General features: G+C 44.3%; 1 protein-coding gene across 1 annotated transcript; it reads left to right on the top strand.

Moving 5' to 3' along the window:
- Positions 1-2866: 2866 nt before the first annotated feature.
- ANAPC5 (anaphase promoting complex subunit 5) lies at positions 2867-26854 on the top strand. The gene is made up of 20 exons (XM_032947556.2): positions 2867-2904; positions 3807-3941; positions 4244-4326; positions 4531-4610; positions 5532-5641; positions 6301-6556; positions 7712-7775; positions 9269-9370; positions 9741-9843; positions 10381-10465; positions 13892-13973; positions 16786-16878; positions 17257-17453; positions 17754-17895; positions 18092-18166; positions 19616-19737; positions 20514-20630; positions 22560-22707; positions 25341-25512; positions 26184-26854. The coding sequence occupies exons 2-20, from the start codon at positions 3824-3826 to the stop codon at positions 26456-26458; spliced, it is 2424 nt and encodes an 807-aa protein (XP_032803447.1). The 5' UTR covers positions 2867-2904; positions 3807-3823; the 3' UTR covers positions 26459-26854.
- The last annotated feature ends 66 nt before the right edge of the window (positions 26855-26920 follow it).

Here is a 26920-nt window from a genome sequence, read left to right on the forward strand (position 1 = left end):
GATCACATGTTTCACTAAATCTTCGACCAACAATTGATGGATCTCAGTTCCGAAGATTTCTCCAATAAGATCGGCGTTCGTCATCATTTGTAGAGGAATTTGTATGACTCTAAATTTGAAGCTTTCGTGACTGTTAGGATTCATACTCTATGTTTTTTTTCGGTAAAGTCACGTAAGTAAAATAAAAATAAAAGAAAACAATTAAATCACGACGTTTCGGAGGCAACACAAGCTTCCGTCTTCAGGTGGAACAGTCACAGCAAGATCGCTGCATCAAGTGGGGAGGCTCTGAGAGCCTCGAGCTTAAATACAGGTTAAGGGGGGGGGGGAGGAGCCAAGTAGGGGACATTGATGGGGGGCGGGGCTAAGTTAATCCGTCTTTAGTTATGTTGAGGGTGCGGGGGATGCGGTGGGCCACTGCACGGGGGCAATGGAAAAATGGAAACAAAAAATGGAAAAGTTTGGAAAGAATATGCTGCGTGCTTATAAGGTAGCTAAAGTTTTGACTTGGTTTATAACATCTTTCCAGTGGTTGCTTAATTTAAAACCATCCTCTCGATTGAAGTTGTGTCTATGTTTGTAGATATACAATGTCCCCTACTTGACTCCTCCCCCCCCCCCCTTAACCTGTATTTAAGCTCGAGGCTCTCAGAGCCTCCCCACTTGATGCAGCGATCTTGCTGTGACTTCCACCTGAAGACGGAAGCTTGTGTTGCCTCTGAAACGTCGTTATTTAATTGTTTTCTTTTATCTTTATTTTATCTACGTGACTTTACCGAAAAAAAACAAAGAGTATGAATCATTGCAGTCACGAAAGCTTCAAATCTAGATTCATACAGTGGCCCACTGGATCCACCGCACCCTCAACATAACAAAAGATGGATTAACTTAGCCCTGCACGCCATCAATGTCCCCTAATTGGCTCCTCCTCTCCCCCCCCCCTTAACCTGTATTTAAGCTCGAGGCTCTCAGAGCCTCCCCACTTGATACAGCGATCTTGCTGTGACTGTTCCACCTGAAGACGGAAGCTTGTGTTGCCTTCGAAACGTCGTAATTTTATTGTTTTCTTTTATTTTTATTTTACCTACGTGACTTTACCGGAAAAAAACAAAGAGTATGAACTTGTATGACTTCGTCGTTGTTGATTCCTGGAATTGGCGTGCCATTTCCTGTTCCAACTTGCAGAAGCCAAGTGTTGTGGTCTTCTTATCCTTCGCTACGCATGTTGGTCGTGAGAGTGAGATTCAAGAAATGTCTCCACAGCGGACTCGATTTTATGGACGTTTCGATAATGTCAGTTCTTGTTCCTCGTGGCACGACTGGCAGAGTTTAACGGAAATTTCCTCCAATGACGGAAGCTTTTTCCAAACGGTTTCTCGTTCTGCATGATTTTGCGAAGGAGCTTATCAATGCAAAGCAGTCCATGCTTTAGAAGCATCGTGATTTCGTCGATGATGAGTTTGGCTGTGCGAAGGACTTGCGCTTCAGGTGAATGCGGTCGCATTGACGAAACGGAAGTGTCGAGTAGTGGATCTGGAAGCTTGAATCCACTGTCCACGGTTCGTCCTCCTTAAGCAACGTTGTTGCAATTCCAGTTGTGGCAAAAGTAAACACAGCCTCTTTTCTTCCTCGATTGAATGCCATCAAAGCTTTGTAGAGAAAAGTTTTTCCTGATCCTCCAGGTCCGTCGAGATAGAAGTATCAATTTCCTCGCCGTCGACTGCAGCCACGATCTTGGTAAATGCATCCAACTGTTTGTCGTATGGCAACTTGTCTGTCTCCTTCCTCTTTTTTAGCGACTGGATCGAAAGGCTGCTCTTCCGTTGGATTTCCAGTCAGTGTTGGTAAACCTATGATGGCACATGAAAGTCCGTGCTGCTTTAGAACTGCGTTGATGTCGTGCAGAGCTTTGTTGACTGATGTGTCTTTCGGGAAATTGCGCATATAGTCAAGGGACATATCTGGGGCCCTGAGAAGAGTGGAGAACGTTACGTTGACCCGAACAGTTTCGTAGGCAACGAGTATCGCATTCCTCGTACAAATATATACACTTGTTAAAAGTATCAACCCGCAGAAAACAGCGTGGAGAAATATGGCAAAACAACCCCCAATGGCAACAGCGTGTGAGGGAGGCCTTCAACAGGGGGATTGACAAAGGCAAGCTGTAGTTTTGGGGCTTTAAAAATAATAATTTAATAGCTCAACACGGCTTTGTATAAACACGTAGAACATTGCCATGAAGCCATTGTGCAATGTGTATCGGGATAATCCAATTAAGTGGCTGGAGATCCTAAGGGAAAGGTAATGAAAGGCTACCGTGTCCATAATAGGTTATTGGGTTGGATCGCGTAAATTTCAACCCGTCACCAACCGCCAGCAAATCAGTAAGGTTTGTCACGTAAACAGAACGTGGCAATTCGTTACTAGCACGTGACACCGGTAGTGGGTTGGAGAGCAAATCCACAACATTTACAATTCGGGTACCGTCACGTTTCACCAGTCATTACAAGCGGCATCAGAAGGCAACAGCCACAATTGGCTGCGTCGGGCGTGTTTAACGACACATTTATATTTACGTGATGTAACCCCCCCCCCCCCCCCCGCATTGTGGATAACTATCGTGTTTATTGAAAAATAAATGTGCCTGGCGAAGAAAGCCTTTCGTGGGGAAGGGGAAAAAACAAATCGCGTTCAGCCTCGGTGTCCCCTAACTCCGGCACGTGTTGACGCCCCTCCAGCCACGTGACTCCGACTGGGTCAGCCCCGCCCCCTTTGGGCTGTACGTGGGGCGGGGGGGGGTCGCGCGCGCGCGTTTCTTGGGCTTCAAGGCATACGGAGCCCGCGGGTAAAAAGCGCGGCACGCGTGTTTATGCGTGAGGGAGAGAGCCCTCGGCGCCGCCGTCTGTGTGTGAGAGCGACAGCCACATCGTCGGTCGCCCCGTGCATGCACAAACCGCCTTCGGGATGTCGACGCGGAGCTCGATAAATGGAGGGGGCCCGCGCTAGGCGCCTTTAAGGGGCTGTGGGCCCGAGACGTCGGCCGCTGCGCCCCGTTCCGTCAATGCGCTCGCCTCGACTGCACGAAGGGCTTACCCATAAACCGTGCGATTCGTGAGGGTTTGCTCTACCACAACTCGCCCCGCTGGGTCGTGCCGGTTGCGTGTCGGTGGTCGTAGAGGCGGGAGCGCAGTGCGGTAAAGGCGCCGCCCTGCAATGGCTTGATTCACGCGGCAAGCTGGTGGAAAGGCCTCCACTAGAGTGAGCGCCAGAGGGCTGCTCTCGAGATTATAATGCAAGTTGAACTCCAGTTATACTGGAGGGAGGGAGAGGGGTTCGACCTCCCCGCAGACCCTGTAATGCATGGCGCACCGCGATGTATACAGATCCGCGGTGGCTTTGCTTTGAAACTCGCCGCACGTTACCACAAGTCAGCGCTTGCGCATTGTAAACAAAAAAACTATCCCCTTGCGATGTCTCGTGAATGTTTGGGAGGTTTTTTTTAGTCCGCCACCCCCCCCCCCCGAATAACCCCACAAATCCGTGGCGAGAGCGTGAACTTTAGCAGTTGTGCCGCCGCGGATTATAGAATTCGCGGATTATTGGAGTGCGAATTTTTTTGAAGTATTGTGCAACTAACAGCATTGTGTGTGTGTTATAAAGCAAAGCACAAACGATGCAACAACATTGCGAAATACACTAACCAAGTTACGGTCTCATGTCGTAGAAATGAGTACCGCTTCCTGAAAGAGTTTATCGTAGCAACTGGTGATCACACAATGAATGTTACTTTGCGATGTGTCTAACAGACCAGACGACGTTCCCCATGGCAGCCCCGGCTGAGGGTGGCGTGTGTGTAGGCGTATGTCCTGGCGCTTCCCGTGAGGATGGACTTTCCCCGCACGCATTGGGAGTGCTGGCCCTTTTGGTGGAAGCTGCCAGGAGTGAGGCACCGCACTACGCTGTTCGCACACACTTGAAATTGTAAAGTAACGATCACAAGCATCGTTACACTTCACAATAATCGTGGTGTCGTTCACACTCTTACCGTTTGCACGGTTAGCTACGTGCAGTGCGAAAGAAGTTCAACATACAAACATGGTTATGGTAATGGTGTTTATGCTCGGGGAGGCGGTGGTTACGATATTGTTGATTATTTGGTTTAACACGTAGGCTGATTATAATAGTTCCAGTCAAATTGTAAATAGGTATTATTTTTAACATCATGACTTATGTTGGTGTGCAGCTGATGGAGATGGAGTGCATGTGCCATCCAGGACGCATGCCCAGCGGTGGAAACTCAACGAGCTCCTATTGACTCTGCTGCAGGTGCCTTTAAGTCTGACTTGGGTTGTTTTCACTGTTTTCATTGAAGTTATTTTTTTGCAGGACAATAAACTGTAAAATATATTGTGGGTTTGGGGAATGAGCCACTTCCAAACAGGTTTGCTGAAATTCAATTCCAACATTTTTCCACAGGAATAAAATTGGCACGGCGCGGAAAATGTTGGTTGATGTGTGCGTGTTGTGCAGGGCTGTGATATCCCCCTCTCTCAGCTGCATACCTGTGTACTTGACTGCTGCATCTTCTTGGCAGATCGTCTCATCCAGAGGTACCTTTCTCATTTCCTCTCTCTTGACTTGTTCTTTTGCTTGGTGTAATATTTTCCAAAGGATTGTTGTAAGATGCACATTTGACTGCTAAAAAAACATTAAGACAATTAAAAAAATTGTTGAAATGAAAAATGCTTATGTTGCGACTTGCATACGTGATTATGCAGATTTGTTTTTAAAAGATGCATTCCTCAGAGTGAACCAGGACAGCTTCATTACTCGTCCATGGGCCTGAGCAATATTCGGTACCACTAGAGGTGGCCACTATTGAGTTGTACCAGTTTGTGCATATGGTTAAAAAAGTGGACTGTGATAGCATACATATTAAATTAGGTTATTGCATTATTTACTTTTATTGGCAATTTTAAGATGTTGGTACAATACCTTTTTTTCCATCTCTGGTGGTACCAACAAGTAAAATATTTTGTCCGGGCCCATAGACTATACTGGTGTGGTGTGCTCTTACCTAAACATTGTGGCCACCTGCATGTTGTCCCATTGGGTTGTAATAATATAGTTATATTTATTAAACAAACTTTCAGCTCAGTGGTGGCTGCCTGTGCCTGTACTTACATTATGATTACAGAAAAAAATCACTAATAGTGGCTATATGTGATGCATCTTCCCAAATATGCAGTTTAATAACCCATACTGCAAAAAGTCCAGGATTAAAGAAGCACGAGTGTGAGATAAATGAAGGCAGGTTTAGGAATTGACAACTATCCTCTGTATAAAAAGCCATAAGAGCACTAAATACATTCCTGAGCATCTACAGCTGTTTTTCCTGCCTCATTGTATTTCAGCATGTGTATCAAGTTTGCAGCTAGAAGTTTTGTCATGGAATTTGTATCTTAATACTGCTATATTGCTATGCATTGTGTCTATGATGGTGTCTGTGGTGTGCCTTGGTTTACTTGCAGGCTGGGTGTGGTGGTGCTGGGAGGCTCACAGGCAATGGAAACCTTTTTTCTTTCTTTTGAGGAGCTCCTATCTGCAACCTCGCCCACCATAGGACGCCACGGCCTACTGGGTAGGACAAAGAAACATTCAAAGACGGTGCAGCACTAAACATATATATAAGTTTGTTAAAATACCACCACAATATACATTGATTGTAGTGGGGCAGTTGAAATAATAATCTGTAAAAATGCTCATTTTACCTCTCAAATCTTGCCTCCAAGCTAAAATACTTGCAAACACAATGCAGTATTTCCTGCTTAATTTGCATTGAATGACTTACACAGTGGACCGTGTATCGAAGCTTAGCAGGATTTGGAGAGCTTTAACACTTCCTCTTCGCCACCCACTGAAGGCCCCAACCGCCCACGTGACACCCATCTACTTAAATTCTCCAATAATGCCTGCCACGTAAATTTTCCTATCCATGCCCTCTTTTTACCAATGCTCGTATGTCGCTTTCAGAGGTCACCACCTCATAAAATTAAATGTTTCATTCCTATAACCACATCCTCCCAGATCCCCCTCTCTTGAATATCTGGTGTGGTGTATGGACATCAGAACCCCAGGGTGCCATTGGTGGTCAGGGGTAGTGCTGGTCACACCCTAGTGTGCTGTCTTGTCTATAATGGGTGCTGAATAATGTTACTTATCTCTGCATTTTATGAGGCTCACTGATGTTTTTATGTGTTTTTGTGTGTGCCTGCGTACATCTGGACACTTGTGGTATAGGCATGTTTGTGCGGCGAATGCTGTTGGCGTACAACCGTTTGTCGTTCGCTCAGACCAGACGACTCTGTCATCAGCTGCGGAAATACTGGCAGGGCTACATTGGGGTCACCCAGGCCAACTCTGCAGTTGCTGGAGGTATAATGGAGGTCACAGCGGGCTCTGGGGAGGCAAGGACAGGCTCGTGGCTTGAGATGGAGGCCTCCGACAACGAAGACATTGGAGAAGGGCCCTCACGGGGAGATGAGCCTATGTCAGGGTGAGCCCAATTCGGTTATGTCTGTGAATTACAACTCACTGCATACCCAAGCAGACCTTGTTTGGTTAAAAGGATATAAACAGGCATGGCACGAGCTAGATAAGAGATTGACAGTTGGGGTTAAGAGGACCTGGGGTTGGGTGGTCTTGCTCACAATTCATGCCGACATTTTAATATTTTTGGTTATTTCGGTAAAGTCACGTAGAAGGGAAATAATAAAATAATGCGTTACTTTACCGAAAGAACCAAGAATATGAATCCCTGCAGTCACGAAAGCTTTAAATCGAAATTCAACATTTTCATGTTTAGCCTCTGAGGGAGGATCATAAATGATACGACCGGGCAGCTCATAGCAGAGAAGTGATGTTCAAAACAGCAAAGCATCCGCCGGTTTAAACTGATATCGTGTGGAGCATATACAGTGCATCTGCACATCATGTGGATTTGTTAACTCAACACCTAGTCCTGTCTTATGACAACATGCCAGGAATTCATAACGATTCCACATGGCCTGAAAGTGCACCTCGTCTGGCACAAGCATCGTGGGGATACCTCTTCATCTTGGCAATTAGTGACTGCTATTATAATCTTCAGATATGTAACACTAGTGACACAGTAGTTGGAACACTGCAGTGTTGCCCGAACAACTTAGGTTTAATGCCTGTCTATGTACACTTGAACCTTCCCTTCTTCTCCCAGGCGAGCTCAGCTAGAGTTATAACTGAGGACACAAAGGTTATCAGATGAGTTCACGCCACTTGTTCTGAGTATGTCCGAAAACAGAGGGTTGATAGGCCATGTAGCAGCCCAGTACTGAGCATCTAGACACTGCTGCTGAAGAGACCATGTCTCCATACATCTGCGTGAGAATTGGGTTATATCATCACCATTGAAAGGCAGTGGTATCTAAACCATTACTTGAGAGCATTTTTCAACAAAGCTTGGAAGATGACAGGTTGTCTTATCATCACCAGTTCTTGAGACGCTTGACTACCTCCATCACTGCTTGAAAAAAAGACGAGCGAGGACGAGTGCTGCCACCATCATCATGTCGATGTGTTCTGAGTCACCTCTAACCCCTCTTAACGAGCTTCAACATAATGCTTTCTAGATTCGCACTCATTAATAAATCAATGTTTGTTGTGTGTCTTACAGCGATGACGATCTAGAAATGGATGCGTTATCTACAAGAAGAGCTGCATTCTTTCTAATACAGCAGGTGTGTACATGTATATGTCAGTCAATGCATTGAGCAAGCAGTAATTTCTGAACTTCATAGACTCCATAACTCACTTTTATCATTATATTGTTTTTTAATTAACAAGCCACACAAACAGCTTTAACTATAAACATCTGCCACATATTATGAGACCTCCTTTGCCAGAAACAAGATATAGGAATAGGTTTTACCCTTTTAACTGGCACAAAAACTGACACCTTTATTCAAGGCATCATGTTTGCAATAACCACAACACAAGCAGTCAAAATGCAAACAAAAAAGACAACTCTGATAATATGCACTGTCCTTGAATTTGATTGGTCCACACCCGAGACAGCTTTTCTTCGAGCCTAGTCTCCATTGGTGTTGGACCAGAAGACGCCAAAAGGCTCGAAGAAAAGCTGTCTCGGGTGTGGACCAATCAAATTCAAGGACAGTGCATATTATCAGAGTTGTCTTTTTTGTTTGCATTTTGACTGCTTGTGTTGTGGTTATTGCAAATATGCTGCCTTGAATAAAGGTGTCAGTTTTTGTGCCAGTTAAAAGGGTAAAACCTATTCCTATATCTGCCACATACCTTATACCTCCACTTCTCTAACACAGATATGCATACGTTGCTCACTTCACCGTGGTGTATCGTGAATATGTCTGATGTATGTGGTGATTATGTGAATGGCATGTGAACGAAAATTGTGGTGTCATACAAAATGTGATGCACATTTCATGAGACGTTGATCAGATTAATAGAATATATGAAACCATTCACCTGTGCATTTTGGTGGCAAGCGCTGATCTATTTTGGCGTAGTACTGTCTAAAGCCACGAAGAAGTTAAACGTCAAAAAGAGTATTGTCGTATATCAATGTTCAATGACGTGGCATGGCAACGTGGTGTAATCTATGGTAGTGCAGTACGCATATATCCAGCTTAATGGCACACGCAGATTGTTCAGGTCAAACTGAAAATGTTATAGTGAGTCTCGGTGCTGTGTCCTGGCTTCTCTTTCAACACTTAATGTTTCTCTTTGCTGTTTGCCCACATCACTCACTTCACACACTTCCAGTTCTGTATCTCCACCTATGCACCTTTTCCCACATCTCTCCATGTGGCTGAGTGCTCAATAATGTATGTATGTTATTGAATTTTTTCGCAACAATCGAAACCAACCATGCTTATCAGAGGTGCGATAATTGTAGGTTGCTATAACGATGCGTCATTAATTCGTGTCTGTCGGGACACGTGGAGCAGGAACTGTGTGGAGTGAGAGGTGGGAGATATGTAACATTGTGCGAGACATAGAGGGACACTCCACAGGCGCTCTATGGAGTGAGAGAAAGTTACCTAACAGGTCTATTTCCATGCTCTGCTGTGCACGTTAGCAGTACCTTGGAGATTGACGTACCATTGCATTATATTGTTTATAATGACCATGGTGTGATTTACTCTGCCATGTTATGACATTGTGCTGCACTGTTGTGCTGCGTCATATGCAGGCTGACCTAGTGCAGAGAGCAGACGGGGCAGCGCTGGCTCCCCGTGACCTCCACGCACGACTTTCCAGCCTCCTGAGGGCAAACCCGGACTGCGATGAGGCTGTGAGTACAAACCACTATCAGTCATTATTGGCATCCTGAACATATGTTGTCATTATCGTTAAGAGTATGTCTCCTTGCACTGTACATCTTACTAAAATATTTATGCATAAAAACCTCAGTTTCTATTTTTAGGATGGTTTTGCATTGAAATGTTTGGCCAATTGATACTTTTTAAGTAGTTGTTTTTCTCTGGAATGACCAGAGAAAATTCACACATACAAGGGGTTAACATTCACAGATTTGCACAGATGGGTATCGAACCCATGATGATATATACAAGATTCACCAACTCAACCAGAGTGGATTCATCAACCTCCAAGACACGCATCCCTATGTTAAAACAAGCACGTGTGTGTTTCTGGCAATGCAGCACCTGGTGTCGTGCCTGAATACCGTCCGTGTGCGGGACACCTTGTCATCCCTGCACTCCCTGCACCACTACTACGACCGCGCCACACTCAGCACATCAGGCGGTGAGCCCAAGCACCCCTTTACTGAACAGAGGGTATAGGTTCTGTTCCTATGATTTCCACTTTATCAGAATCACCAATAGCTGCTATATTCTGGGTATAAAGTAGAATTTTAATCAATAACAATTCATTTATCTCCTACTTGTATATGTGTCAGTAAAATCATCTCCGTAGATCCTAGGTTTGGCCCTGAACCTCAATATACTGAAGACACACTCTTATTTGACCATATAATTTACATTTGCAGAGGATTCATATGTATAATTAATTAGTAACATGCATCCATCCTTAAGCATCCAGCAGCGATCAATAGGTCTGATTAGCACCAGTTAGGTCCATGGGATCTGCTGATTGTCATTGATCAGCTGTGCTGTAGTCTGTCATTGTTTGCAGCAATATTTGTTTCACTCAGTGCTGAATTGTATCTTGTGCTGTGCTGTAGACGTATGTGATGTACTGTGTTGTGGTTATGTGTATTGTTCTGTATTATTAAATAGTGCCGTGCTGTGCCGTGGCGTTGTGTGCCACGTGCTATTGCAGGAGGCGTGGAGCCCCGGGGAAGTGCCCTGAATCCACGCTACGCAGCTCTCAACATGGCCGCCCTACACTCCTTCTTTGGACACCTGTGAGTGCAGCTCCTTTTAGATGCAAAAAAAAACAAATTACAATAGAGCTTTTTCCCCCGCCTCTGATCTCTGCACCTGATTGGGTCAGTGATGATGTCGTCCTGCTCTATTTAAGACCAGAAGCAGGTGGATTGCGTCACTATTCTGGCAAATCGCCTGATGATGCTGGATGTAATTACCAGCGAAACGTCGTACTCATATTGTAAATCTTGTGGTTTTACTTTCCAACACACCGGTGGGCTTAAGTAGTAACTAATTGCCGTTTTGTTTACATGACAAATCCCTTACTAATTGCTGTGTCAGGTGGTGGAGGGTTATGACACATTTATACTTACGTGATCTAACCCAAAAACCTTTATTATGAATAATATTGGTCGCGAAAGCCTACATGTTAAACTGACCAAAATAGTATTTCTGGCTATTGTGTTAAAGGTCTGGAGCAGGGCATGTTGATGTCTCACTATCATGCCAGGTTTCAGACCCCACAGGATCTCTTCTACTGACACACACAAAAAATCTCGTGATCTCATGGTAAAGTTTTGCAATATTTGGGCAGAGCCATAAGGCGTGTGATGTTTGTACCATGCCTAGAGGGCACCTTGGACAGTCTGGTGAGACCTCCATAAATTTCGCTTTTTTCTCGGTCGTTAAGTGTGCTCCACGTATGAATTTAAACTGGATGAGTCTAAGCGGGAGAGCTCTTGGGCCGGCTCTTGTGGCTCACCAGATCTGTGTCCAAATCTGTGGCATTATCTCATAGGGCACAAACCTGTCCTACAGTTTCTCGGTCACTGGTCTCGTGACAGAACCCCCTCCCTGGAGTCGATAGGTCTTGGACAGCCTATAATGACCCTTGGTGTCTCCAACCAGCCATTAGTTGGATGGACCAACACGTCCAGATTCTTTTTGGGAAATTTCATTTATGGCATCTCTGATTTCGAGATATCTGAAATATTGGGAGTGGGGGACATTATGGGTGAGATTTAAAGCTTTCGTGACTGCTAGGATCCATACTGTTTGGTTCTATTGGGTAAAGTCACGTAGGTGAAAATAAAATAACAAAAAATCACGACGTTTCACCTACGTGACTTTACCCAATAGAACCAAAGAGTAGACATTATCGGTGGTTCACACCACATCAAAGGACAGCACCTTCCCGTCCGCAGACAAAAGATCACCAACCCTTTCCAGGCTGGACTCCCTGCAACTGTTCCATCTCATGACCTTCCCCCCCACCCCTCCACCTTCAGTGACGGGTCGCCCCATAGCGTCGATCCCCTGCGTAGGGGGGTCTGGAGGGGGGTTTCGCCATCTTTACAGCATGCGAGTGTCGATGAAACCGTCCATAGTGACTGTACTCCTTGCCGTCTATTTTGATTTGTTGCAAGGGCGAACTCCTCCAGGGAGCACGGTTTAACCGATTTCTCCTCCCAGCTATTGGAAATCCTATGCTTTGTTGAGTCTTGCCAGCACTTCACATTATATAGACCCAATGCCTTGTGGTATTTCCGAAAGTCAGAGAGGACCAGGCCACCCCAATCCATCGGTAATGTAAGGGAGGGATATCCTATGCACGTGAGCTTATGGTTCCATATGAAGGAGGAGATTCGGGAATGCAGTGTCCGAAAGAATGCCCTCGGGATTCATGTAGGCACCATCCTCAAGGTATTTTGGGGAGAATCATTTTGATTAAGTGTGCCCTGTTATGAAGGGAGAGGGGGACATCGACCCAGGCAGTCACTGGCTTTCTGAAGAAAGGGAATAAAGTTTTTAGAAAGTGAGGTTAATGAAGAGGGAATCGTGACCCTGAGGTTTTTAATGTGAGGACCACTTAAAGGGCAGCAGGTCTGCTGGGGGTTTGGGGGTTACTAGTGACAGGGCATTAACTCAGATTTTTATACATTTATTCTATATCCGGACATACTCCTATAATCAGCTACCAGGGTTAAAATGGCAGGGATCGAAGATTCTGGCTCCATGAACATAAAGTAAATATTTACCTGTGGAAATATGTATTTTATTCTCTACCGTGCCAAAAGTCACTCCGATGATATATTGTTTTGTTATGACGCTTTCAGCAAGTGGTGCCATTGCCAGAGTGAACAGCAGCGCGGAAAGAGGGCACCCCTGTCTCATTCCTCTGCCCAGTGCAAAGCTATGGGATGCCAATCTGTTTGTTATGACCGAAGCCGTGAGGTCCGCATAGAGAAGTTTACACATGTCTATGAATTGGTAAGGAAATACAAATTTGTCCATTATCTGCGAAAGGAAATCCCACTCTGTCAACGCCTTTTCCCTGTCTAGCATTAAGTCATATCCAGAGAGGTAGTTGATAGTAGCTATCTCCACTAGATTAACTAAGGTCTTGACATTTTCAGCGGAGTCCCTATTTTTAACCAACCCCATCTGGGCTTTTTACCTATGATCGTTGGAAGAGTTTTCTCTTGTTTTCCAACAAGGATTTTGGCCAGAATTGTATAATCCGCGTTTTAAAAGGAGGTTGGCCTATAACTGCCGAAGGCATCTCCCGGGGAACCTGGCTTATTAAGGACCGATATCCTAGCGGCATTTGTGGAGTGGGGAAGACATCCTAACTGTAGGGCTGCTTCCAAGGTGGAAAGTATTTTCTTAAATCCGTACTTGGAGAAAACCCGAGAGGAGACTGCTGTCATTTTCATACTCCTCTTGCAATTCTGTATTTTTAGAACTAAAAGTAATCTGCCTTTTTGAGTAATAAAATGTCAAATATATTTTATTTGTATTTAGATTTTTAAAATATATTTCTTGGATTTAAAGAATATTTCAGTGAAAGAATAACATGAAGAAGAGCACAAATTGAAAAGTTGGAGCAATTTTAATTGAACCATGTTCGTCTTCTGTATTCGTTACTTCAACCCCTTCGGTGTCGCTTTCGATTAAATGTCTTTGGAACTTCTGCCATTTCAAGTCAGTTCGATATTTATTTGTCACATGGAGAATCCCATTTAGCCAATTTCCCAGCTAGAGTCATTGGCAAAGGCCTGCAGCTATTAACAGCAGAGTTACTGTTAGGGCAAAGAGGAGCCCAGCCAACAGCCAGCCAGGAAAGTCAATGCATAGATTATGTTTAATAGTAGTATGAGTTAAGTTCTGAGGAGTTTCAACATTTACCGTAATTGAAATAATGCAGTGGTTTTGCTGATTTCATATGCTGATGACCGATGTTAACATGAGGCAGACTGTGGAATGACCCATCCGTATATGAATGTTCTTTGTCAGTTGACTTATGTTTTTATGTTGTGCTTTCCACACAAGTAGATATATTTTTAGCAATGATAATTTTTTGGGGAAAATTAATGAGTAGCCAATACAATTGTTAATTAAAATTACAACTCAGTGTCATATGCATTCTTGATACACGTGTTGTGCTATTGGGCCGACTGCAGGGATGAAGCGAGGCTGGCCCTGCAGGAGTCCATCAGCAAAGCAGAAGGGCAGAACGACCAAGTGTGTCTCCAGCACTGCCTGGTGAGGACCTTGCGCTTATGTTTGGTGGGAGCTGTTGATCCAGAAGGGTAGCATCTCGACGAGAGGGGTGCGCGTGTGAGAACATATTTACGTAATACCACCTCAGTGGGCTTTGTCTGGTCGGATAGGGATGGTTTAGTTTTTCTTGTATGAGTTTGGGTGATTTGTTTACCTTTCTTGTACTTTGCACTCCTATCATGTTTTGTATTGTTTTGTTTTTATATTCTTTGGATCTTTCTGTAAAGTTACATAGATAGGTTCAAAGAAAATAACAAAAAACTACGATGTTTCGATCGCAACACAAGCGTTCGTCCTGATGACGAACGCTTGTGTTGTTGCCGAAAGACCCATTGAATATTAATCCCTGCAGTCATGAAAGCTTTAAGTTATTCTTCTTTGGTTCTTTCGGTAAAGTCACGTAGAATGAGAATAAAATAATAAATTGATAAAATAAAATAACACAATAATATTCTCACGACGTTTCGGCCACAACACAAGCGGCCTTCATCAGGTGAAGGGATGAGACTGTCTGGTAGGACAGCGCTGGAGTGAAAGAGCCACGTTCAGATCACGGCCTTTAAGCCTCAACTTTAGCACTTTAAGTTATTGTTTTGTTGTAACGTTCTTACCGCCCCGACTGAACATCTGTGAAGAAGAGCTTTATATTATTGGTTCTTTCGGTAAAGTCACGTAGATAGAAAACAAAAATCAAAATTAAGAGCAAAAAACCCACGACATTTCGATCGCAACACAAGCGGTCTTCATCAGGTGGAGAGAAAAGAGGGGGCAAGCCTCCAAATGTAGCTGCTTTAAGGGCTCCAGAGTGAGTGGGTGGGGGAAAGGGCTACGTGAGAGGCAGGGGGAGAGAGAGGGGGTGGGGCAGAGATAGGGGGGGAGGAGAGAGGGGTAGAGATGGGAGGAGGGATGAATTGCACCACGGTATACCCATCAGAAAATGGGGGGGGGGGGAGATAATGGGGCAGAGACAGGGGGAGAGAGAGGGGGTGGAGATGGGAGGGGGGGAATTGCACCTCGCTACGCCCATCCACACTGCTGACGGTAGAGGTTGACAAGAAAACACAAATTCAAATCATGACCCAAAGTGGTTGACATCTTTCCAATGATTGCCAAGTTTAAAACCGTCGTTTCGGTTGAAATTGTGTTTGTGTCTGTTTCTATGGATGGCTTCGTGAATGAATCTTTGTTGATAGCCAGTCGGCTTGAAAAGTACCATCGTTTTAGAGAAATCAATTTCATGTGAGCCAGCCGCATTAAAGTAATGGTCAGCTGCGGCAAAAGTATTGGTCCTGCCGTATTTCAGATCTGCCTTGTGTTCACGAACACGGACCGAGACATGTCGTTTGGTTTCCGCAATGTAACTGCTGCCGCAGGTACAGCTTAGTTTGTAGACACCGGGATATTGCATGTCAGGGATCTTGTCCTTCACAGATGGGATCAGGTCACAAATTTTGTGTACTGTGTTAAATCAGACCTGGATCTTGTGTTTGTTCAAATTTTTGGAAATATTTTTGGTTATCCCTGCTATGTAAGGTAAGGTGTGACGGTTTTGATTGGATCTTCAGATGGCTCCTTCCTCACGGTTGGGTTGATGGCTTTGCGGATTGTGTAGTCAGAGTATCCATTCGCATTGAGAGTTGGTGTACGTGTTGGAGTTCACTGGTCAGGTGTTCATGGTTGGAGATACATTGAGCTCTATGGTGTAGCGTTTTGATGAGGGAATCTTCTGGGATGGATGGTGGTGGGAATCAGGTTTTAGGTAGGCATCAGTAAGGGTTATTTTCCTGTAGACAGAGTGGCTCATTGAGCCATCTGGTCTCCTTTTGATTTAAACATCCAAGAAGGGTAGCATGCCATCCTTTTCTACCTCCATGGTGAATTTGATTGCTGGGTGAATGGAATTGATGTGGTTTAAAAATTGTTTCAGAACCGGTCGGCCATTTGGCCAGATGACAAACGTGTCATCCACGTACCTCTTCCAAATGGACGGGCGTAGAGTGGATGCCTGGATGGCATCCGTCTCAGATTTGTCCATGAAAATGTTGGCCACAACCGGAGATAAGGGAGAACCCATTGGAGTGCCCTCAGTTTATTTGTAGAATGTTCCATTTCAAGTGAAGTATGTATTGGTGAGGCAGTGTCTCACCAGGGCTGGTACATCAGCATTCAGTCCTTGTTGGACCAAATCTTCAATTATTGCAATGGTATTGGGCACAGGAACCTTGGTGAACAGAGAAACTACATAGAAACTAACTAGCAAATCACCTGGGGACAGTGAGATGTCTTTAATTGACACTACCAGGTGAGCTGAGTTAAGAACAGATGAGGTGGTCTTACCAGTGAATGGCTGCAAGGTCTCAAACAGATATCGGGCCAGTTTGTAGGTGGAAATAGAAGTTTAAATGGTCATCGGATCCGTCCAGTATAAATACATATTCTGAGTCTAATTCAATATGCCTGTTGAAGTACTGCCAAGCCTATGAAACATGTACAGTATAGGACTACGTATGTAGGTGCACATATACACAATATTATTTTTTTGTGATAAGCCACTGTTAATGACGAGGGTGTTGACTTTTTTGCTTGTGTGCCGCTGTCAATGCGACGACCATTTAAACTTCTACTTCCAATGAAAATATTAAACTCGATGGCAGTTTTATTCCCACCGGTTGGAGGAGTGCAGTTACGTGTATTTTCATGTGTGTGAAACATTACCGCAATTATTCTCTGCGTGCAAGGTTGGTGTCAGTGGGTGCTGTGTAAGTCGTGCCCATAATGTGTGCGTATACTTCAGAGCCTGCTGGCGCACCTGGAGCGAGCGCGCGGGGTGCGCTGCGTGTCCCAGCTGGAGCTGTCGGTGCGGAAAGCCAGCCAGGTCGGCCTATCGGTGAGTGCCGGGATGCCACACATCGCTGGCGCTTACTTCGTAAGTCAGTTGAGTCAAGCAAAAGCACCCTGATAGAATCGCACGCAATTATATAAACCTTTTGTCTTTTTCCCTTCTCAACTTTGCTGTCGGTGCCATTCGGTGAGATGACATTTCCATTGACAACTCGGTCGCCGTAAAAATATGTTGTGTTCTCCAGAAAATAATTGAACAAGAGACAACAATTGATGTGGAGCATACGCTGAGATTGTGTGGTGTGCTTATAACGCATACAAGTGATGTCCCTGTTCGCTGTAGTATTACCACGTGTGAGCAGCATTTTGACGTGGTGTGGAACGGTTTGAGTTGACGTGGTGTGTTCTGTTGTTTTGCGTCCAGCTGACAAGTTGGCTGGGAGTGCAGGCGTTGGTGTGCGCCCGGGCGAGCCTGGGTGTGCGTCCCAGTGTGCTTCTCCGATCGCTGAGCGAGGCGGAGAGGGTTGGGGGTCGTGCCCAGCACGCCATGTCGGCGCTTGCACAGCGGAAACTCAACAACAGCGCCCTGAAGACAGCACTCTGGAACCTCTATGGGAAAAGGTGGGTGGGTATGATGACTCGTTTCCTGTGTGCAGAGCGAATCACTTTGCTCTCCGGTGCTTCATAATGGATACGTATGTAAGGGGCATAGTCATTTGTGTGCTAATTGTATGCGTTTTCCGTGACTTGCGCATATCTGTGTGTGCTCACAGCCTTTGTTTTTGTCTCTGTTTTAACACAATTATTACTTTGTCAACACGTAAATATGGATAACACTTAAAGATTTTACTTAGTCTTTACCTGCATATGGCTTCTATACTAAAATACTCACTTTTTCTGCGTACGGTGCACGGTGTGCAGTGTGATGGCGTGTCAACAGGCCCAGCGCATGGTGTGCTACAAGCCGGTCGTAGACTTCCCATCAACGCACGGGCCTGGGGAAACCAACACTGAGGCACTGTGTGTCGCCCTTTGCCATCTTGCCAGGCTACATGCACATCAGGTAAGTTAATCAATATATGTGTGTGTGTGTAGAAGGGAAGGGTTTCATTGCTGCTCACGTAACAGTACCCACCAACATGCCCGTTCAGTGGTTTAAAATAACAATGTACCTAGTCAACTGAACAACACAAGACAGGGTGTAATTTTAACTCATTTGTTTGTTTGCTGTATAACTGCCTGTGTACATGTTTTACCAGGGCCTGTACCAGGCCTCTATGGAGGTCATCGACTATGCCCGGGAGAAGTTCCCCCACGACACGCACGTTTCTCGGGTAATTATTCTGTAATTTACAGCACTTTGTCAATCCTACCAAGTAGGGCCGACTGAGCTATACGACTCTTTTTCAAAAGCGACCTGGTCACAAATGATAGCTCAAATGATCACTTCCACTTACTAATGGCATGGTACGTAATATTATAGCACCTGCAGGCTTCCCCGAGCTCCTCCCCTAGCTCTCTGTCTCTCACAGTCCCGTGATGCAACATTTCATCGAGAGCACCTGTACATGATCTGCTTTCATAGTCCCATCTGTGTGGTGTTCCTTTTGCCACCACTCCGTTGTTAGCATGTCTTGCCCAAGCCCCCTTACTTCTCTTTAAAGTGAATATGATTAATGTGTTTTCTCTAATCCATGTGTTCCTCTTCACATCAGCATCCTATCAGACAGCATGTATTTATGCATTTTTGTGTCCTTTTCAGTTAGTTTATTTTTCATTTGTCATTTGCCACTGTACTCCACTGTCCAGTGAAGAGTTGTCCATGATTTTTTATTGCAATTTCACTGTCATGAAAACTTAAATTCATGTGAAAATAATGTGCTATGATAAGTTTTACTTGAATGACACGTCAATTGAATGACACGTCAATTGAATGGCGTTACATTTATTTCCTTTTCAAATGAATCTTGCAACGCCAGGTGGGAGCATTATAAAACTCCCTGACAGGGAGATGTTATTTGTATTCAAATTGCTTATACAATGTTTTAATACGTTTTATTATTGGTATGCCTCGTCATACGCTTAAACATGTGCGTGCATATGTTGAGTAAATGTGCATTCACACGGTTAAGAGCTCCGTAACCTGAGTTCAATTCCCGATAATGGCTAATATCAGTGGCAATTGATGTCAGAACTGCTTCAGGCCCCCCTTCAATAACCCAACTCGTGTGTTCCATTATGGTCCAACAACACCCATAATGGAGTTGATGTCAGGAGGTCTTGGAGTGACTTAGTACTGGTCAATCATGCATTATACTACATTTGTGACTTTACCTTGAAAAGCATTTCTTTGCTGTGAAGAAGGGCCATTGCCTGAAACATGAAGCACCTTTTTTGTTCTTTTTAAGGCAGTGTTATTGATAACACTGCCTTTTATTGAAGTTGAAGTGTGTTTATGTGTGCTTTTCACTTATGGGGAGCTGTAGTGTAGCGGTTGCACTGCACTCCTGACCCGGTGAAAAGAGTTCGATTCCCGCTCATGGTCAACACCAGTAACGATTATCTGAACGAGTTCTGGGCCTCCCATACCTGGTGGTCGACACCTCAAATGAGTACCTGGTGCGATGTGTAAACATTGCCACTTGGGAAACAAAGGCGGCCAGGCATGGTGATGGCCACCCACCTCCTCGTTTGACGTGCCGGTCTTCATAGGTACTCGCTAACAGCACTTGCTCCAACGGTATGTTAAGGCTAAAACAGGTCATCTTTGTTTTTTGCGCTAGTTGTGGAAGCTGGTAGAGCTAGCTGTGAGTGTGCAGCGTGAGGTGAGTGCGGGCCGTCCCCACGTCGCAGAGGCGCTCATCCCACACATCACAGCCCTCAACCCTGCCGAGGGCATGTACAGGTACAACACAGGCGTTTACGCCACAGTGTCGCTGCGTTTTGTACAAGCCACTCGTTATGCAGACTGCTATGCACGCCCATGTAAAGCAGGTGCATATATCTATGGGTGCAATTAAAATGTACTTAGGAGGCACTAATGTGTTTTCTCCTGCTTTAGTTTCAAATTAGGAGAGGGAGAAAATTAGAAGGGGTTAAGAATGATGTAAGGTCACTTTACACAAAGGTGGTTACATCTCCAGCACACCTCCATTTGTAACACAATTTAAAAAATGTGAGTGCTGTGCTAATGGTGTTGTGTGTATGAGGTATTACGTGCTATATATCTATGCTTTGCTGAGTAAGTGGTATGCCGCATGTGGCTTTAGTTGGGCTGTACATATGGGCGATTAAAATATTCTGCACATGCTTGTCCATATTTATGTGTGCTGTGTTCTGTGTGTGCTATATTGTGCATGTGTAGTGCATGCTGTATTGTGATGTGTGCATGGTGTGCTATATATATTCACTTTGCGTGGCGCATGAAACGCTGTGCTGGTGTTTTGTGTGGATAAGTATTATATGCTATGTGCTATGCTCTATGTATAGTATGTACCGAATAACGTGTACATATGTATGCGTGTCATATCATGCTTGTGCTGTATACTTGCTGTATTGGGTTGTTTAACGTGCATGGTGTTCTGTATATGTAGTACTGTGCCATGTTTGTGTGTTGATGCATGCACACTTGGCTCGCGCACCATGATGCGTGCGCCATTTTCGTGTGCCGCATGTGTGCAGCCAGGTCAACGTGCTGAGAGCACAGGGCCGTCTGCTGGAGTGTGCACAGCTGCTGCAGAATCTCATGAGACTGTGCGAGGAAAACCGACCTGGATACACACCCGAGCTGCACGCCAAGTGAGTCGTCTGTGCTGCTTGTGGACGTGGAGCGCACAAGTTTTGATCGCAGTGTACCCGAGTTGAGCTGACCTAGGGTCAAAGCCAGATACCACTAACATAGCAAAGCAACCTGCATATGCAAACACCATACACACACATTCGTGAAGGTTACACACCTAAACATATCCACGGATCAACGTCTGTTTTATACAATTATCACAGCTGATTGGTGTAAACGGAAGCAGAGGCCACATTTAACTTGCAGAGGTTTCACCTAGTATGTTTGGAATTCACGACGACTTTTTAATTACGGCATTTATAGGCATTGATCCACTATTAACACATGGTCAGACTGACCCAATCCATTATCTCACAGGTTATTTCTTTCATACCACTTGATAGTAACATCACACACCTGTAGCATCATTTGACTAACAGAGCCAGTGGCATCACTTGACTCACACAGAGCTGGTGACATGATTTGACTATGGGATTGACTGTGATGTCCCTTGACTGTCACACAAAGCTTCGAATGTTACTTGACAGGGTCTGTGACATCATTTGACTACTACACAAACCCTGTGAAGGAACCTGTGGCATCACTGATGCAGAGCTTGTGACATCACAAGACAATCATCATCCTCGATGCCGTTCAAAAGCACATGGAGTGGATTTCCAATGACCGCAACAACTTGGCAAACTCTTTGTCAGCTGTCTCTATGGTGACCTTGCAGTGTAAGAAATCCACATTATGCACAGAAAAATCTTGACTTAAAGTTTTCGTGACTGCAGGAATTCTTATTCTTTTGGTCTTTCGGTAAAGTCACGTAGACAGAAAAAAGAATAACAATAAAATAATAAAAATGAAAATTAAGTGAATGAAAATAAATACATATTTTTCATTCACCTTATTTACATTTTTATATGATAATAAAAAAATTTCGTTCACTTAATTTTTATTATTTTATTGTTATTCTTTTTTCTATCTGCGTGACTTTATCGAAAGACCAAAAGAATATGCACAGTAAACTTGCCTTGTTATTTGTTTAATTTATTTTAATAAATTACTTCCATTTGTAACACATGATGAAATGGCATGTTGCACTCATATTTTCTTCCTCTGCAGATGTATGCAGAGCTGAGTTAGAAGGGCCACCATGAATGATATTGCGATGCATCAATCAGAATGCTTTGTTTTACGAGGGGGTGGGTGGCCAGCAGCACGCCCGGCCGCCTTTGTCTCCCGAGTGGCAATGTTGACACACCACAGCAGTTACTCGTTTTGAGGTTGAGTCGACCTAGGGGAGGCCCAGGACCGGTTAAAATAATCGTCACCGGTGGTGGCCATGAGCGGGAAGCGAACTCGGGTCGCCGGGTTCGTAGCGCGACGCGCTAACCACTACACTACAATGCGTTACGCTTCCACATGCGAGGGTCACGTGACAGATTTGACGTCACAGCTCACTTGCCGTGCAAAAAAATATATGCATTATTGAGCTCCCCCCCCCCTCCCAAAAAAAATAAAAGTATTTTTTTTTGCATTTGCATGGTGTACAGTTTGGAAAGTACCCACATGGCAAATTTCCAGTTTGTTGCATGCCGTGAAGTACGCTAAACATTTTGAACAGACACACATTCACAACTTTGCCTTTTATATATATGGAGATGACATGATGCCAATGGCACAAATTGGAATACAATGAAGAAAATGAAATCACAGTGATTGGAACCAAATTTGGAAACATCAATCATCAGAACAGAGCTGTGTTCAGAAGCTGCAGTAGTTCTTCTATCTCCCTGCTGCACGGCACTAATCCACAGGAGTTTATTTTTATCTCCCTGCTGCACGGCACTAATCCACAGGAGTTTATTTTTATCTCCCTGCTGCACGGCACTAATCCACAGGAGTTTTTTTTTATCTCCCTGCTGCACGGCACTAATCCACAGGTGTTTGCTGGCGCTGGGGGAGGTGCACGTGGCCTGCGGGAGCCCCGAGCGCGCCGTGCCCCTGCTGCTGCGAGCCTTGCAAGAGGCGCGCACTCAGCACGCCCACGGGTTGCTTAGCAGCGCGGCTGTCAGCCTGGCACACGCACAGGTAGGCATGGCGGTGGCCTAGTGTGGTTGTGATGTGCCCGGGTGCAGTTGTGCGTCCCTGCACACTCACTTGCTATGCTTATGGGGTATGGGCCGCAGGGCACACTGTGGTCATGTTTTCATTATCAGTGGAGTTTCTAGGGTTTACCAGAGATGGGAATAGAGTCTGGATATTGATTTTCAAATGATAATGAATTACATTATGAATTTGTCTAAATGCATACAACCAGGTAGGCAATCCGCCAACCTTCAGGAATCTAAATTTCATGGTAAAATTGGTGGAGCAATCTGTTTTTGTATGCACGTACAATCATATTTTGAACGTGCTTTTTACAATTGTTTAATATTCTAGCAATTTAAATTATTTATTGTGGTTCTCCATGGCAAATACTGTTGAATTTAGCAAAGTATTGCAAAAATGGCTGAGTCAAGCACTGAATGGGATTTGAGCTCGCTACCTTCCAACGTGAGTTGGGTACTCTGCCGTTGAACATACAACATTGCCGTTTCACGATGAACATACATGTGAATACGAACGATTGTTTTAATTTTCCAATTTTTTTGTTATTTGACTCGTACTTTCTACAGCACTTGTTTGATAACTAAGTTCTGCGTTGTGTGTTCAATATTTATGTATTTTTGGTTCGTGCAAGAGGAAGCCATACTATATATAATAAACCCCACACATATGGGAACACTTGATATGCACAGGTTGTTCAGAAAATATATAATTATACTCCCATTTACTGGTACCTTGTTAACCTGCAGGTGAGTGACCCAAGCACTTCATGGTTCCATTGCTTAATCCCCCAACGCTGATTCACTGGGGTTAAGCACATTCTTTCACGTGTTTTTTATTCATGCACAGTTTAAAAAATGTACTTTGTTTGCTATTGTATATGAGCTGTTGGACCACATTTGCACAATTCATGTAACAGGATAGCTCTACAGACCCAAATATTAAAAGTTATCCTTTCTACAGCACTTGTTTGATATTTCACAATGTAATAGGACAGTAAGCTTACTTTTATTCCTTGTTGGTAAAGTATTATTATTGCACTCGATCCTCATATATTGTGGCGCTAATAATGCCCCTTCCGTCCGATACAGGACCAGTGTAGTGTGCTGGATGCGTGTTGCGGTGCAGATAGAGAATATGCTCATGCAGCACTCCGTACCACAGGCATATAAACAAAGCAGTTATCGTGTTGTGGAATAGTACACAGTGGTGTCACCGTTCATGATCAGAGTAAAACAAATTATGAAATGTGAAACTTTTGATATGTTTTGCTGCTCAGTTCTTTTCGATATATCGCACTTAAGCATGTCTAAAGGCTGACAGGGATGGAGTGGCGGCACTATGGTTCATACACGGTGTTATAAGCCCAGCACCCTAAATTTTATTCTTGCAACAGCCATCACCAGTGGCGAATGATATGTGAACTGATGCTGGGCACACGTTTACCAACCGGCACGGGGGGGTGACCTTTATTCAGTAATGGATTGATAAAGGCTTGTACTTTACATTACACATTAATGTACTTTACCAAGTACAGTAGTTATAAACCAATTTTCTTTAACTAGTACTTGTTGTGAGGCTAAGCATTGCCTTTTTGGCAGCATAACTGAATTCAAATCTTCTTTCCTGTGGTCTTATCTGAAATCTTGTTTACGTAGATTTTTTAAATAATGAATGCTGATCCATTTGCTTAACACTACTATAGTTTGATAAACGTGTTTTATTTATGTAGAGCTTCTTTCACACCGTACATAACCAACCATGTTACTCGGAGGTGCGGAGGAAGGACAATAAACTAAACACAGAAAATAGTTCGAAAAAAAAATAGTTTTCATCTAATACATGCTATATAAAATAACATGTATTTTTAATCAAGTAAATTTATATATATTGTTTACAACTTTCGACATGAAACATAAGCACACATGTCGAGTCTCAGACTTGCATTGTTTTAGACTTGGTTCAGCTGTGAGATGCTCCACACAACAGCAATGCAGCTTTCATCAGGGGGGGAGACTCTTGGGTTCCTACAGATAGTGATAATAAAGGCATTGGTGGCCAATCACATTGATGTAATAATTATTCATCTGTTCCAGAATGAATACCACTTGTTTACAAAATATTACACGCCGCAGTTAGTAGCATCCTGAGAACTCAGTTTTATTCGTCCATGCGAGCTGCTGTGATATGGTGTTAGGCTGTCATCCTGTATAGACAATCCTGCATAATCTTTGAATGCAATTTATAGATACGCAGTGCACAGCAAATGATAAACGGTGTGACATAGGGGACCGTTCGAGTGGTAATTGATCATGCATGTGGAGTTTGTTATTTATACTGTGACTGGTTAATAATCCTTCGTGAGTAATTTCTGGTAAATGGGTACCAGAATTGGAGAGTGGTTTGTGATGCCCTGCCAGTGGTTAATTTGTGTATGTTATTAATCCTGTGTGACCATCAGTCATGTTGTGTAAGTGATCATTGATTCTGTACAAGTGCTTAGTTATCCTTTAAGGGTAGTAGGCGATATTCTGCTCATGGTTTGTGATCCTGTCTAGTCAGTCATGTTGTGTAAGTGCTCCGTTAACGGTTTTTGTGTGTGATATGTATTCCAGCTGCTGCTGTCCCAGGCGGAACAGGCAAATGCCCTGGTGCGTGGGGTGGTATGTGGAATCCTGGCTCATGGCACCATGTGTGAGAGGGCACGTGCCCTGAGGACACTCGCCCAGACGCAGGCCGCCTTGTCACGCACTGCACACGACTCCAACATCAACGCCTCCCCAGAGTGTAAGGACCGCGGCAGCTGCAACACTAGTATACTAATCGACAACCACATACTCCCGACGTCAATTGCACCCTACACTGCCATTCACCACTAATTGGCAGGCTAGATGAGGCCATATGATGTGTCAAAGACTCAATGGCAGGAAGGCACAGGACAGACATAGATGTTATGGGTTAACTGAATAAGATAACTGGCAAATGTACCACCTGTGCTGCCCACTCTGCCAACTTTCTGCTTTTTAGCTAAGCAGTGTTCTGCTCCATTGTTAAGAATAACTCCTCCAGCTCCCATTGTTTCTGGAGGGTAGTTGCCATCTTACGAGTCCCCTCCACAGAGGCCAGTCATGACACCACTGGTACCAGTTGTCAGCGAGTCCATTCAACATAAGTTTTTCTGTACCACATCAGCCCATCTCTAAAAACTTGTTTTGTGCATATTTAGCCATTTCTATTAATTGTATGCTCACCGATGAGGCTGTCCAGATCCAGTCTGTTAACACCCAAAATGGGTTGTAGGGCAGCCAGCCTCACTGGTTTGGGTCAGCAGAGGTGTTCTGTAAAAAGGCAAGCAGTGCCTGAACGATAGCTAGTTGTCCCCTCAATCATCCAGTCACCGCAGAAATTCCCTGTTAATGTAAGAAATAACTCATCTTGAACCCCACTTGTTTTCACAGGGATGGAGAAGTGCGTGGAGAACCTGGAGCAAGCAAAGATGTACCACCAGATAGCAGGAGAAACGACGCGCGTGCGCGACGTGCTGTACCTGCAGGCGCGGGCTCACCATGCGCTGACCACACACTATGTTGGGGCGCTCAGCACAGATGCGCAGCACGCACAACGGGCACACACGCACCACGTGCTCAGGAACAAGTTTTCTCGCGCCTTCAGGGACATGCAGGCAGAAACCATCACCAGCCCGGGTTGCGTTCCACTGGTGGCATTGCCTTAATTGGCATCTTGCCGCTTGGAATTTTAGGCTGACCTGTGCTCGGCAACTATTATTTAAAAAAAAAAAATCTGCTCTGCTTGCACGCGTGGAAGCATGTGTACCGCCATGTACAGCATGTGGAGTACTTGTTATAAAATATATGGCCACAATGTTTTTCATTCGAGAAATTTCTCCACAACACTATACAAAGTGTGTGAATGTAGAAACGTGTTATTTTAATGTCTTATTTTACATTTAAATCTTCCAAATAAACTTTGTATTGAAGTACTTGTTTTTGGTTAACTTATGACAGTCTTCTGAATAAAATGTACAACTGCGGGCTACTATAACTACATTCTTGGGATCTACCCAGTAGAACCAGTAACAAAGCATTTGCTATTAAAACTGGTGAAACCATATCGTAGTCATTTAAAATCGTCCTTGGTGTGCAATCTTGATGCGTTCATATGAGCAGTTCCCATG

Source organism: Petromyzon marinus, chromosome 6 (assembly GCF_048934315.1).
Source record: "Petromyzon marinus isolate PM22_M1 ecotype Great Lakes invasive population chromosome 6, UKy_Petmar_22M1.pri1.0, whole genome shotgun sequence".
Taxonomy (NCBI): domain Eukaryota; kingdom Metazoa; phylum Chordata; class Hyperoartia; order Petromyzontiformes; family Petromyzontidae; genus Petromyzon; species Petromyzon marinus.